Source organism: Carcharodon carcharias, chromosome 5, assembly GCF_017639515.1.
Source record: "Carcharodon carcharias isolate sCarCar2 chromosome 5, sCarCar2.pri, whole genome shotgun sequence".
NCBI lineage: Eukaryota > Metazoa > Chordata > Chondrichthyes > Lamniformes > Lamnidae > Carcharodon > Carcharodon carcharias.
Genome location: NC_054471.1, coordinates 46785589 through 46800245, shown reverse-complemented (window position 1 = coordinate 46800245; position 14657 = coordinate 46785589). Strand labels below are relative to the sequence as shown.

The window sequence follows — 14657 nt, the reverse complement described above, 5'->3', positions numbered from 1 at the left end:
GTTAAAAACATGTTTGCTTTTCAGAGAACAAGTAACTGTCAGGAAGGAAGAGGGCTGGAAAGGACAGTTCACAGAACTACAAATCAACTTTGGCAAGGGAACAGCAAGAGTAATTGTTGGAGGGTTTGCAATTGACACTTGCATTGAATAAAATTGTGTTTAATTGCTCTAATTTACAAAATTTATGAGTACAGCATATGGAACATAAATTTATGTTGCAATCACAGGATTGCTCGAACATGTATTAGGCGATAGGAAATCTATGACTTGTTGGTAAACCATCTGGTTTGTACAAGTCTTTCTGTGCCCCTACCAGAATCAAATCTGTGAGAGTTTATCTTTTTTACAGTTGCCTTCAGATACAGGAAATCTTAACTCAGAAAAATGAATGTGGTGCAGGACAGAGAAACAAATATATAAAAGCACCCCCTCATACTACAATAATAACTTTTCATTTTTCTTCTATTTATAGCAAACTTTCGGCCTACAATGACTGTTGCCTTGCTTTGTCAGAATGCACCAGCTGTTACCAATTATTTTTGGCTATCCTCCACAGACACCAAAGGAAGCAGGTTAGTTTTGCTGTGGCTGAAAGTCCTGGGTTTCAATATTTCAGCTGCCTGAAAAACAAACTTTGGCTGCTATGTACGTGACAGAGTGGCTTTCCTCATATAATGGCAGAGTGATTTTTTTCATTTTGAATGTTAATATGACCTGTTTGAAGCTGCTATCCCATTTTATTATGCTCTTCTGTTTAACCAGGGTGATCAAAGGAATAAATTACATTTAAATCACAAATACATAAAACTTTATATGCTTCGCAGTCCTGAGTATTTGTAAATATTTAACTTTCTGCTTGCCACTACGCCTCAACCAGGAATTCCCACATACTCATGCATCTGATTGGTAAACATGCAGCTAGTAATAGAGTTTCATAGTCTGACAGTCCAGTAGATTAACTATAGTGTCATCTTTGGTTGCTTTCTGTTACCTATATCCTTTCTTATTAACCAGTGCTATAACAGTATCTTTAATCAGTAAGGTTACCCCTCTTCCTCTTCCAGCAAAAACAGTGGCCGGGATTTTCCGTTTCTGTTTGAGGTGGATGTCATAGCGGGTGGGAGTGGAAAACATTGGGAGATTGCAAAAATCGGTTTCACATGGTTGTAAAACCAGTTTGCGATCGTCCACTCCACCCATCAATGGTGGGCTGCGTTTCATGCACCACACATCAGGAACCTAATATCAATACTTAAGCATCTCATTATAAACCTCGCTCACCGGAATCATCTCCCCCATGCTGGATCATGAACTCAATCAAATCGACATGTTTCACAACGGTACATAAGTGACGTGTACCTGGCAACCTGCACTTCACTCGGGACTTCAAGGTTCATTTGAGTACTTTGCTTCGGGCAGCACTTGCGGTCATCAGCGCCAGGCTTTGCAGGCACCACATGGCTTTTAGAGGCTCATGGACAGGTCTCTACCTATCAGACCTGCGGTAAGGTATCTTTTCAAGGGCTGCAGGGCTAGGGCTTGCTTGGGAAAGGGGGGTATCCTAGGGTGTGTGTGGAGGCACATGTTGATCTGTGCAAGTGGCTTCAAAATGGTGAGGGTTAAGAAAGCAGTCTCCAGGGAGATGAGGCCAGATGGAGATATGAGAGTGTGTGGGAGGGACTCGTGTGGGAGAGAATGAGGGGTGATATCCCTTGAGCTGGCAGTGAGTGAGATGCCAGTGAATGTGTTATGGCCTTGTGAACGTGTGAGTTTAGAGTGATGAAATGGTTGCAAAACACTGGCAGCATGGATGAGATCATTCATCCTCTTTCAGCACTGGATGGCCAGTCTCTTCTATGCAGCGTTGGCATTGATCATCACTGCCATCGCCTCCCAAGCCAGAGTGGTGAGATTACTGGAGATCCTGCAGCCAAAGCAGAGGTGGAGGACATCATGGCGGGCCTCCAAAAGGCATTCCAGTGACGGTTCACTGAATTCTTCTTGGCTTTTGGGGCCATGTCTTCACTGGAGCAGTCCTGGGCTGCTGTGTGTGCACCCAGAGTGAGGAAACGGTGAGGTAACAGCATGGCATACAATTCAGAAGCTGCCAGCCAGAGATAGAGTGTTTCCTGTGCCCGCATAATTAATGAGGCAGGAAGTGAACGATATGGCACAAAAATCCGCCCTTGTGGCCAGCAGGAAAAACGTCTGGTGTAGCCCAGAGGGAAAAAACAGTTTGAATCAGCACTCTTATTTCCCGGTTTTTACTGGTGTTCTATTTTAAGGTATACAAGACCAGTTCGGATCAGTATTCCTATTTCCCAGTTTTTACTGTTTCTTTGTTCTGGGAGGTACGCCCACAGTGCTGTTAGGGAAGGAGTTCCAGGATCTTGATCCAGCAACAGTGAAAGAATGCCAATATAGTTTCAAGCCAGGATGGTGTGTGGCTTCTACGTGCTGGTGTCCTTGTAATTCTGCTGCCCTTGTACTTCTAGGTGGTAGAGGTCACGGTTTGCAAGTTGCTGTTGAAGGAGCGTTGGTGAGTTGCTGCAGTGCATCTTGTAGCTGGTACACACTGCTGCCGCTGTGCATCAGTAGTGGAGGGACTGAATATCTAAGGTGGTGTATGGAGTGCAAATCAAGTGGGCTGCTTTTGATGTCAAGCTTTTTGAGTGTTGTAGGAGCTGCACTAATACAGGCAAGTGGAGAGTGTTCTGTCACACTCCTGACTTGAGCCTTGTAGATGTTGGACAGGCTTTGGGGAGACAGGAGGTATGACAGCTGACCACTGGCCATCAATGAGCTCAGTGCCTCTTGATCTTATCCCTCAACACATTGAATGCAGCCAAGTTAGCTTGTAGCTTGAGCCAAATTACCTGAACATTCATGAGTGATGCCCTGACTGGCCCTAGGATCTCTGCCACTTGGAGTTCTACTACAGATGACCCTAGAGTTCCATAGTGGACTATGGTGCTGGGAAATCTCCCTGCACCTCTACACAAATCTAACTACTGTTACCCAGATGTTGTAGAATGTTTTGGTTCTTTTATAAAGGGGCTTTGTGAGATATAAATCCCCAGGCTCCACTGCCACCTCCACTTGCTCCTGTCAGTGCTTCACTCAATTATTCTTCTTATACTCATTATTCAAGTCCCCTGGGTTGGTACTTGCAATAGGTGGAGTGAGCGATGCAGCCTGCTGTAATTTGCTGACTTCCTATGAACCCCCAGGGCACAGTGCCTGCTTCTCGTGACATGCCAATAGAAGCAGTAGAAGAATAAATGTTAGAATGTTGCACTTTCAAACTGTTTCGCTTGAGTGTATGTTGTGTTGAAGTGACTTGAGTTAATGAGGAGCAAAGGGCATAACAAGAAAAGCATTGTATTTGCACTCAGCATAAGTGAGGCCTTCAGCCTTATCTTGTTCCACTCCCTCTATGTACTCTGAGCTGATTATGTCAAGCGTGGCCTTCTTAAAGAATATCAGTTGCATAAGATTAACAAGACATCCTCCAGTATGTAAGAGTCAATTTGGCCGACAAATAGAAAGGATGTGTTGAGACATTGTAAATTGAAGCACATATACAGTGTCACCCAAAAGACCAACTAGCATCTCACTGTCATCAGTGATTGTGTATCAAGCAGCTGCATGGCTTTGTAGAGCTTTCTGGTGTGAGGACCTTTTAACCTCTCCCTTTTTAGAGGACACATTTGAGCCATCTTAACCTGACAGTTCTCCAAATGCAACATTCATTTGTATCCAGGTACTGTACAACAAATCAGCCCCTTGTCATGCAGTCTGCATTGAATGTGAAGGCACTGGTATGGTTCTCCCCTGGGGGTGGTATGCTGGATGCAATAAAGCTGAATCTGTAAAAATACATGACTGATTCAACCTGTTCTTCTGCTGTTAGTATAGCCCAAAAAAAGGATTCTGACAAACTCTTTAGTAGGTTTACCTTGCAAAATGCTACTTCTGGCTCAGCTCCACATTAAGATGCTGCTAGAAACCTTTAAATACTTCTAGCACTTCTAAACTCTGGCCAGATGTATGCAAACTCCCAGGTCCCACTCACATCGCCATGAATACTTTTAACTGGGGCCAAACTGGAAGTTCTGGTGGAAACAAATGTTAATACTCACAAAGGTTCTGTTATGCTGCATTTTTGATCCCTTAATGCCATTCATTGGAATTTTCATCCTATGAAATTTAATTTTGGACAGCAAAAGCAATATTGACTTAGTTGGATGTTTTATTTAGTTGTACCCCTGACTCTGAATCACAATTTCAAAAGTACAATACAAGAATAATCTAGGCTAGGCAATTCTACAGTGTTGTCTTTAGGATAAGATGTTAAAACTGGGGTTCAATCTATCTGTTCAGGTGGATATCAAAGATATAAATATTTGAAGAGAAGCAGGAGGCTCTTGACCTGTGCCTTGGCCAACATTTCTCCCTTAAACAAGACCAGAAAAAAAACAGAATAACTAGCCATTCATCTCATTTGCTGTTTGTGTCTGCTTGCTATACACAAGTTAGCTGCCACAACTGTATATATAACAATTACTGCAATATAAAAGTAATTGACTAACTGTGAGGTATTCTGGGACATCTTGAAGACATTATATAAATGCAAATTATCTCCTCCCTCTCTCTTTCTTTCTCTCTCTTTCCTCCCGTTGGTTATGACTGCGAAAAACTGAATTCAAAGTATTTTAGCATAAACTTTACCAATCAGAGTCCACATCTACATACTGCTTTTCTCCCCCTAGGATTTAGTAGTTCGTGTGGTTTTTATTTTGGGAAACATGACTGCAAAGAACAATAAAGCAAGAGAGGAGCTTTATAAGCAGAAGCACAGTGTCAAGACTTTACTGACTCTATTTCAAACATACCATGAACTAGATGTTAAAGTAAAAATATCCCCACCGAAAATACAGAGCAAGAGTGAAATGGATGAAACCAGGAACCAGAGACCCTCTGAGGTGGAAGACATCCTAATAAAGTTGATAAGAGTGATTGCTAATTTATCCATAAACACTGAAGTTGGCTCTGCATTGTCTGGAAATCAAAATTGTGTGGATCTTCTTATCAAAGTACTAGGTTAGTTTGCATTATTCTAATACCTGGTGCATAACATACATTAGCACTTGATTCCAGCTTAAAATGCTACTTCAATAAATTTGGTGCATCATGAGATTTGTTTCAGAATGCCTTACTATTGATGAAGTGAAACTTTGTTCTTGTGTAATAACATATGATGTATGATTAAAATTTGAACTTGTCTAAATCATCTTCCAGTGCTCAGAGAGTAAACAATAATAATGTATTTCAAAATTGTGACAGCCAAAAATTGAAGTATGCTTTCTTGAGTAGTCAGGAAATCATTTGAATCCATCTGGCAGCTATGAAAATACTCTAATATATTGTTAATTTTTATAACCTAATTATACAGATGTGGCTGCAATGTCTAAGCTTTCCTTACAATTTTGTAACAGTTTTGTATCATTCTGTATGAACCCCAACCAAGATCATTATGGCTGCTGATTTGTATAGGCATTATTTTGTAATAACATTGTTCTCTTTATATTGCTGAATTACATCAAAAAAGTTTTCAGTTTAGCCTGAAGCAGCATATACTGTGGAGTCTGTCCTTGTACCTTTGTTATTTATTCATGGGGCGTGGGCATCACTGGCAAGGCCAGCATTTATTGCCTATCCCCAATTGCCCTTGAGGAGGTGAAAGTGGGCTGCATTCTTCAACCACTGCAATCTGTATAGTGAATGTGCACCCAATGTATGGTAGTTATGGAGTTCACTATTTATTGTTCAATATTGTTTAATTACAGAATGATTATTGAAGGGTAATATAGGAACAGGAATAGGCCATTCAGCAAGTTGAGCATGTTCTGCCAAATAATTAGCATTCCCACTGTGCTAAATGGGTAGATTTCAAATAAATCTAGCAACACAAAACTGGGCATCCATGAGATGCTGTGGGCCATCAGCAGCAGAATTGTACTCACTCAATTACAATCTGTAACATCATAGCCCCACATATCCCCCAATCTACCATTACCATTAAGCCAGGGATTCAACCCTGGTTCAATGAAGGGTGCATGAGGGCATCCCAGGTGCAGCACCAGCTATACCTGAAAATGAGGTGTCAACCTGGTGAAGCTACCCGCCAAACAGTGGAAGCCACATGCGATCCCACAACCAACGGGTCAGATCTAAGCTCTGCAGTCCTGCCACATCCAGTTGTGAATTATGGTGGACGATTAAACAACTGACAAGAGGAAGAGGCTCCACAAATATCCCCATCCTCAATGATGGAGAGCCCAGCACATCAGTGCAAAAGAGAAGGCTGAAGCATTCACAACAATCTTCAGCCAAATGTGCTGAGTGGATGACCCATCTTGGCCTCCTCCAGAGATGCCCAGCATCACAAATGCCAGTTTTCAGCCCATTTGATTCAATCCATGTGATATCAAAAAACTGGATACTGCAAAGTCTATGAGTCCTGACAACCTTCCGGCAATAGTACTGAAGACTTGTGCTTCAGTACTATCTATTTCAATATAGCTACAACACTGGCAATTACCCGGCTATGTGGAAATAGAACCTGATATTCCCTTGTCTTGGATCCGCAAGAAAGAATAGTGCTGGAGTTATCAATGTGATAACTGATTAGCTGATGAGAACTACATGTTGTACATAAGGTGGCTCCCTCCCCTCCCTAAATGAGTTGAAGCTTTTTGCAAATGTTATTCTCTATCTAGTAGCCCAACTGAAAACAGGTGAAACACTCATATTGAAGATATCTGAATTTTAGTCTCCATTTGTGTGAAAAATGTGCTGATGGTATTTTTTTCTGTCTTTTGAACTAGAAAACAGAACAGTTGCTAAATGTGAAGAACTGATGATGAATGCAGCAGCATCCATCAACAACCTGTCTTACTATCAAGTGAAGAACTCTGCTGTCAGGGCCAGGCAGCTGCATATAGCTGAGTGTACGCTTATTATTATTTCCTCAAATAGCATTGCATAGAAGCAAAGAAATCAAAATATTAATCAAATACACAAATGTTTTAAAGTAGTTAATTAAGGCATTCCTTCAAAAATATGCAGCTTTTCCTTTTGGCATGTTAGGAATTTATAGAAAAAATTAACTAGTGTCCAAAAGCCCTCTTCTCCTTTGATCTATTGGGAAATTACTGTTAATAGTTTGTTTTTTTCAAAAAATTAACATTGAAATTAATTTTCAATTATCTAGTTCATTAATCTTTAAGGTAAATAAGAGTGGGTCCAACACAAAGCTCTATGGAATACCTCACCACAACTATAATCTAAAGGACTTCCTTTTACCCGTAACCATTGTTTTCTGCGCTCAATGTGACTCTCCTGTTATCCATATAACTGCATTCCCCATCTTTCTTTGCCATAAATTCTAATGTGGCAGTTTAACTAACTCAATTACCTTAGTCTGGGCTGAATTGATACATACATAAAACTTAAGATTGCTGTGTCATCCAGTTTCCACCCCACCAGCACCACCCCCCCAACCCCGGCCCCCATCGCACCCCCCACCACCACTCCCCACCCTGACCAGCTACTTTTCTGAGGTAGCAGAGATATATACTATGTTGATAAAGTTATTGTTAAAGGTGCATTTGTAATTTTTTTTGGTCTTGATTTTAGTCTCTGTCACAAATTTAACATTCGCCAGATACCCTGATCATCCACCACATCCAAGAGTGCTTTAGTTCTGATCACAGAAGCTGTCTAGAGTGTGTCATACTCTGACTTACTAATCTTATCTTAAATCTGCCTCCTCCTCCTATCATGTTTCATGTGTAAACTCTTCTTTCACAACTCTGTTGACCAGTATAGTGAAGTAGGCTTGTTCTTGCTCTATTTGCTAAACATTTCAGCTTTGTGGCACAGTGCTGTGCCAAGGTGCTACAACACAGAGGAGTAGAATACACATTTATGTTTATAGCTGCCCACATAGCAAGTTCCTAATCTCTGACATACTGTCGGTTTTAGAAGATTGGATTTTATAACCTTTTTCTTTCTCCCAGCAGCTATTTATTTATTTATTCATGTGTGAGCACTGTGTTACTCTTAATTTAATTTTCCTTGCGTCAGAATTTTTTGCTCGTCAGGCAGGCGCGCACCCGACCTGAACGAGTGTAAAATGACATGCAATGACATTGGGCGAGCGTCCTGACGTCATCACGCACTCATGCGATATTTCAGTCAGTGGGCGTGCACAGGAGTCGGCAGCTCACCTGCTGACAATTAAAAAGGCCTATTAAGGGCATTAAAGTAATAATTATTCAATTTTTCGCTGCCCATCCAACCTTACGGGTTGGTGGGCAGGCAAAAATGCCAAGCGGTCTTTGGACGTTTTAGGAAACCTCATCCACGGGCGGGATGAGGTTTCCAACAGCAAATAAAAATAAAATATAAATTTTAACATTTCATTAACAATATGTCTCTGCTCATGTGACAGAGTCACATGAGGGGATTTCAAAAACATTTTAAAATTCTTTATTTTTAATTTTCAAAAATCTTAATTTCCTGCGTGCAGCTGTGTGAAGTTCCCCGCTCACCTCTGCACCCCACCCCCCCCACCCCCCCACACCCCACACCCCTCTTATAGGCAGCTCTGAGCACTGCAACGTGTGATTCACACTGGGAGGGCCTTAATTGGCCTGCCAGTGTGAAATCGCAGTCACGGCCCGTTTGTGTGCAGCGATCAGTTTCGCGACCGCTCCTGCTCGCCCCTGCCGAGCCCACCCAACGAGGGCGAAATCCTAGCCTTGGAGTATTTTTTTTCTGACCTCTAACTTTAGCAGGCAATGTCAGGATAACTGGTAATATTAACAATGAATAATGAGATATAATTTTCAAAAGTAAGGACTCGATTAATATCCAACACCATAAAGTGCCTTGAGTATGATCACCAATGGGACAGCTCAAAAATCATCAGATTAATAGGATTATGATCAAAATCAGAAGATTACATTTAATATATGTGCAAATGTATTAAAATGTAAGTAATTAAAATCACAAGTAAATTACAGTATTTCAAATTTGACAGTCTTTATCATTTTAATGGTTCATATCTTGAGTATTGCTGAAAAAAGAGACATGCTGTTAAAAGCTTTTTGTCTTGCACTCATCAGGATAGGTTCAAAAGAATACCAAATCTCAAAGGGAACAACAATTTATACTGCATGAGAAGAAGGTGCTGATTGGTTGGCAAGTGGATTCTGATTGGTAGAAGCGTTGCCATGGAAAATGCATCGGTTAACTGTCAAACTTTCATTTAAATTCAAGCTAGGCAGGTCGACTCTGATTGGTCAAAGCATCGCAACAGGGAATGAACCAGGGAATATCTGTCCCCTAAGCTTGTTTAGTTGAAAAATGCGCAATGTGTAGACATGTTCTTTTTGTTTGCAAAGGACAGGGCTCTGTGTGTGAATACATGTGGCTTCTAGCATGTGTTAGTGAGCCACACTGCGAGCTCAATTGATAATCTTAAATTAGTTGTCAATGTAATCCTTAGCACAGTTAGGATTGTTCAGCAAGTGTTATCCAACTGAAGAATCATATGTAAAATTGGACACATTGTGTTTTATTCCCCATGGCAAAGCCTTGACCAATCAGTGTCAACCCGTCTGATTTGAATTTAAACAATAGCTTGGCAGTTTTTCCAGCACTTTCTGTTTTTATACTAGTCCATATCTTAATGTATTGATGTTATGTTATAAAAATATGATCAAGAGACACTTGGTTACTGTATTGAATGGCCTTGTCTAGAATGTCCACAAGACAGTATATTGTCAATTTATCAACCCACTTGGGAGTACCTCAGTCCTAATGGAAGTGCTGGTGCTGGTTTCCTGGTAACTTATCTCTGTGATTCCTTTTGTTTCTTAATGTCTGTAGCCTTATGAGTTGAAGTATCATAACTCTTGTGCTCCCCGTTGAACTACTGCTCCCATCTATTGTCATGCGCAGTCTATCTGAGCTCAAAGTCAATTCATTCAAATTGCCTTATAATTCAGTTGTATAGCCCTAAATTCCTACTTTCCTGTTTATTTAGGTTGCTTAATTCAAATTCCTGGCTAATTATTTTTCTTTTTAAGCAAAAATAACTCAATTGTGATGAGTACACTATCTTAGTAGCTAGCACCTTTGCTGCCGCACACCACGTCAACTGTTTTCAAGTCAGAAACTATGCACATGGGTTTGACCCTCAAGTTGTGTTTGTTTTTCTCAAATATATTCATGCACTCTGCTTTAATCTTCACTTTAGTCTGAGTAGTTGATTTACTCAAGTTTAAAGTTTTTGCCTAATTGTTTCTGCACCATATCATTTTTGCCCTACCCAGTAAATCCAATTCATTACAAGAGTAAAATACTACTGGTGCTGGAAATCTGAAGTAAAGACAAGAAACTGCTGAAAATACCCTACAGGTCTGGCAGCATCTATGGGGAAAGTTAGAAATGTAATAGGTTTTGAACAAAGGTAGAGTGGGGAAAAGAACAAAAGAGAAGGTCTGTGATCAGATGGAAGACAGAAGGGATGAAATGACAGAGTTAGACATGTCAAAGAGAGTGGTGATGGGCAAGAAAAAAAGCAAAGAAGCAAAAGAAGTGGCTAGAATAGGTGCTGCCATCCAAAACCAAGAAGAAGAAGAAAAAAATGAAATATTCGAAGAAAAGGAAACAAAAAGCAGAGATTACAGTGGGCGAATCCTCGGTTGAGCTGTCAGCACTGTGCCAGTGTTACACAAGCACTGTGAGGAATGCTTCTTCAGTGAAACTGACAAGCTGTGAAGCTTGTGAAGAGCTCCAGCCATGACAGGCAAGAGGCCTTTCGAAACACCTCTTCTCTCATAGAGTGCTATCACTGCTTGACAGGTGATTGCCAGCTTCTTGAAAGGCATTTCACCTATCTGGCACTTCACTCACCTTCAGCTGCACTTCCCTGCTGCCAGCTTTCACCACAGCATAGGAGCAGCTTGTACAGCTCTACCTGCCACGTCTCGTAAACAGCAAGAGGAGAAGCACCACCACTGCCATACACACCAGAAGGAGCAACACCAGCAGCACCAACCTCCTTCTCCTCAGCCACATGCCCCATCACAGAGCAGAAGGGATGGACACTGAGATCCAGTTGGATTGAGTTGAGACCCCCAATACAGGGTCTACAGGCAGAGGATCAGTCCTCTTGACATTTCTGAGCACCAAAGCCTCAGGAGGCTCAGGCTCTCATCGCAGGTCACCTGTAGCTTTCTGGAAAAAGAGTTCCTTCTCAGTGGGCGAGGTGGGCACACATTGGCAGTGGCTGACAAGGTGGCTGTCCACTGGAGGGTTTAACCCCTTTCACCCCACCCCCACCTCCTTGGGTCTCTGCCTTTAGCCAAGTTGTACTCTCGACTGCAAGGAGAGAAGTTAGTGAGGTATGAGTGTTTGTAACAGCTGGTTAGTGGAAGAGGAAAGGACAGTATTTGTGGAGGGTGACTGTGAGGCATGGGTGTGAGAATGCAATAGGCTGTGCAGCAGTGTTAGTATTTGCTGTTCAGATTGGGATGTGAAATGCCTGGAGGGAGAGAAATGAGTGGAGCCGCAAAGTTTGTTGCTCTGGGGACTGCTGTGCAGGAGAATGCTTGGAAAATCAGAGTGTAAGACTTGGCACCTGAAATTACTATGTCATTCACCTGTCCTGCCTTCATGGATCATCGGTACACTGTCTCTGAGCTGGAAGGAGGAACTTCTGCTCCTCACTTCCTTGGCCACTTCCATCCACACCTGCTTGGTTGGAGAGGCTGTCCTCTTCCTCCAGTACTTGGGAGAGCTCACCTCACTGCAGCCCCTCAGATTCTGCAGCATGACTCCCAGGTAAGAGTGAGACTTGGAGAGCAGCTTTCCCAGGTCTTTTCCTGTAATTGCTGTAGCCTCAGGAATCCACATCCAGTTGAGCCATTGTAGCCCACGCCATCGTTCTTTTAATTAGAAATCCTTGCTTTGACGAAATTAACGCATCATGCCGTCTGCACTCCCTGATTGGTCAGGGAACCTGAAGGCTTGATGCTAATGCCATAGCTCAGGAAAAGAGTTGGTGTAAGGCCCCCCAATTAGAAAATCATATTCCCGACCCCCAAATAGTCCACCATTCTGGCGAGGAATAAGTTCACAGAATTCCCTCACCCCATATTTGCAAAACAGTTGGAACCCGGACATCAATTGGAACAATTGATTTAGGAAAGTCAAAACAGAGGTTGAAATGAAATTAAACAATCGACTTCCTAAATATCAAAGTGGAAATAATTTCCATTGACACCACTAGTGTTTAAGGTTAATTTCAAAAAGTGGCCACCTTGAAGGTATGATTGATGAACCACATTTTACTCTATAAAATAGCAGCTTAATTCCTTTTTCAATAACACAGATCTTAATTTATTGTTCTGTAGTGTTGATGAAACTTTTGTTGTGTAACAATATGGATGCAATCTTGGAGGCTGCACGGGTCTTTGGAAATCTCTCTCGCTCTAAGGAGGTCCGTGACTTCATTGTACAGAAAAATGGTAATGTGAGAATCTATTACAGTCAACATTCTTAGATATAGTGCAAATGATCCCTTTAAAAGGTACATTTTACTACTGACATGAAAAGGAGTTTTATTCTATTGTACCTAATTAGATGTTGTGTACTAATCATCTGATCTACTTCTGATACATTGAGGCTCTTTGAGTTATAGTAATCGATGAGGAAATTTAATTGTGTTCCCGTTTCTTGGGTTTCACAAATATTGAGAATAGTGTCTTTTACATGGGCTGAGTTTTGCGTTCTGTGGCGGGTGCACACCCAACCCGAACAGGCATAAAATCATGTGAGATGATGTCAGGTGAGCATCATCATCGCGCACTCGCGTGATATTTCGCTCAGCCAGCGCATGTAGCAGTTGGAAGCACACCTGCTGACAATTAAGCGGGCAATAAAACCCATTAACAGCGCAATTGTCTGTGATTTTTCATGGCCTGTCCAACCTTATGGTTGGAAGACAGATGAATCGGCCAGGCAGCCTTTACATTTTTGAGGAAACCTCATCTAAGGGTGGGATGAAATCTCCGTTAGGGAATAAAATAAAAAGAAATATCTGGGGAGAGCATTTTTATGAGGTATGTTTTCAGGTGCTTGTTTGTGATGCATGGACATTTTTTTGAAGCTTTTTGACTCCCTGAGGTAGCTGTCTGCCTTCAAAGAGCTCTCCTGAAGTGCTCACCCGCGCCTGTGTTGACGTCGTCGCCTGCCGTCTTCCAGCCCCCACCCCCCAAGGCACTGAGCTTTTCAGCGCATGTTTCATGCTGGCTGGCTGTTAATTGGCCAGCCAGTGTGAAATCGTGGTCGGGTGCCAATCGCGGTTGGGGGCAAGTTTCCCAACTGCTCCCAGCCCACCAATCGTGCGCGCCCGATGAGGGAAAAACTCAGGCCCATGTGATTTTTAGGACCAAAATGGATTTGAAAATTGAGGTTTAAGCAAATAGAATTGCTTTAACAAAATTCACTACTTACTTGCAAAAACCTTTCAATTGTATGCAGTGTTGGGATATTTGTAAAACTTTTTAATTCATTTTCTAACCTTGATCAAGATATATGTCTTTTCTCCATTCAGATATATACTACTAGGGTGTTGGCTTATTTTTCTCTGTTCCAAATCATAGAATTTTCAACAGCAACACATGTTGCATTTATGTTGACTAAACATAATCCTTTTGTTAAAAACAAAAAAACTGCAGATGCTGGAAATCCAAAACAAAAACAGAATTACCTGGAAAAACTCAGCAGGTCTGGCAGCATCGGTGGAGAAGAAAAGAGTTGACGTTTTGAGTCCTCATGACCCTTCGACAGAACTTGAGTTCGAGTCCAAGAAAGAGTTGAAATATAAGCTGGTTTAAGGTGTGTGTGTGGGGGGCGGAGAGATAGAGAGAGAGAGAGGTGGAGGGGGGGGATGTGGTTGTAGGGACAAACAAGCAGTGATAGAAGCAGATCATCAAAAGATGTCAACGACAATAGTACAATAGAACACATAGGTGTTAAAGTTAAAGTTGGTGATATTATCTAAACGAATGTGCTAATTAAGAATGGATGGTAGGGCACTCAAGGTATAGCTCTAGTGGGGGTTTTTTTTTTATATAATGGAAATAGGTGGGAAAAGGAAAATCTTTATAATTTATTGGAAAAAAAAGGAAGGGGGAAACAGAAAGGGGGTGGGGATGGGGGAGGGAGCTCACGACCTAAAGTTGTTGAATTCAATATTCAGTCCGGAAGGCTGTAAAGTCCCTAATCGGAAGATGAGGTGTTGTTCCTCCAGTTTGCGTTGGGCCTCACTGGAACAATGCAGCAAGCCAAGGACAGACATGTGGACAAGAGAGCAGGGTGGAGTGTTAAAATGGCAAGCGACAGGGAGGTTTGGGTCATTCTTGCGGACAGACCGCAGCTGTTCTGCAAAGCGGTCGCCCAGTTTATGTTTGGTCTCTCCAATGCAGAGGAGACCACATTGGGAGCAACGAATGCAGTAGACTAAGTTGGGGGAAATGCAAGTGAAATGCTGCTTCACTTGAAAGGAGTGTTTGGGT

General features: G+C 41.9%; 1 protein-coding gene across 8 annotated transcripts in view; it reads left to right on the top strand.

Annotated features, from left to right (window-relative positions):
• The window catches only part of armc2 (armadillo repeat containing 2), a 204365-nt gene that overhangs the window by 159964 nt on the left and 29744 nt on the right, over window positions 1–14657 (top strand). For 7 of the 8 annotated variants that reach the window (XM_041188576.1, XM_041188579.1, XM_041188580.1 and 4 more), the window contains 4 exons: window positions 473–572; window positions 4773–5103; window positions 6891–7013; window positions 12492–12605. In XM_041188576.1, the coding sequence (XP_041044510.1) occupies window positions 473–572; window positions 4773–5103; window positions 6891–7013; window positions 12492–12605 (668 nt within the window). The remainder of the gene's footprint in view (window positions 1–472; window positions 573–4772; window positions 5104–6890; window positions 7014–12491; window positions 12606–14657) is intronic. The other variant, XM_041188577.1, reaches the window with a different exon arrangement.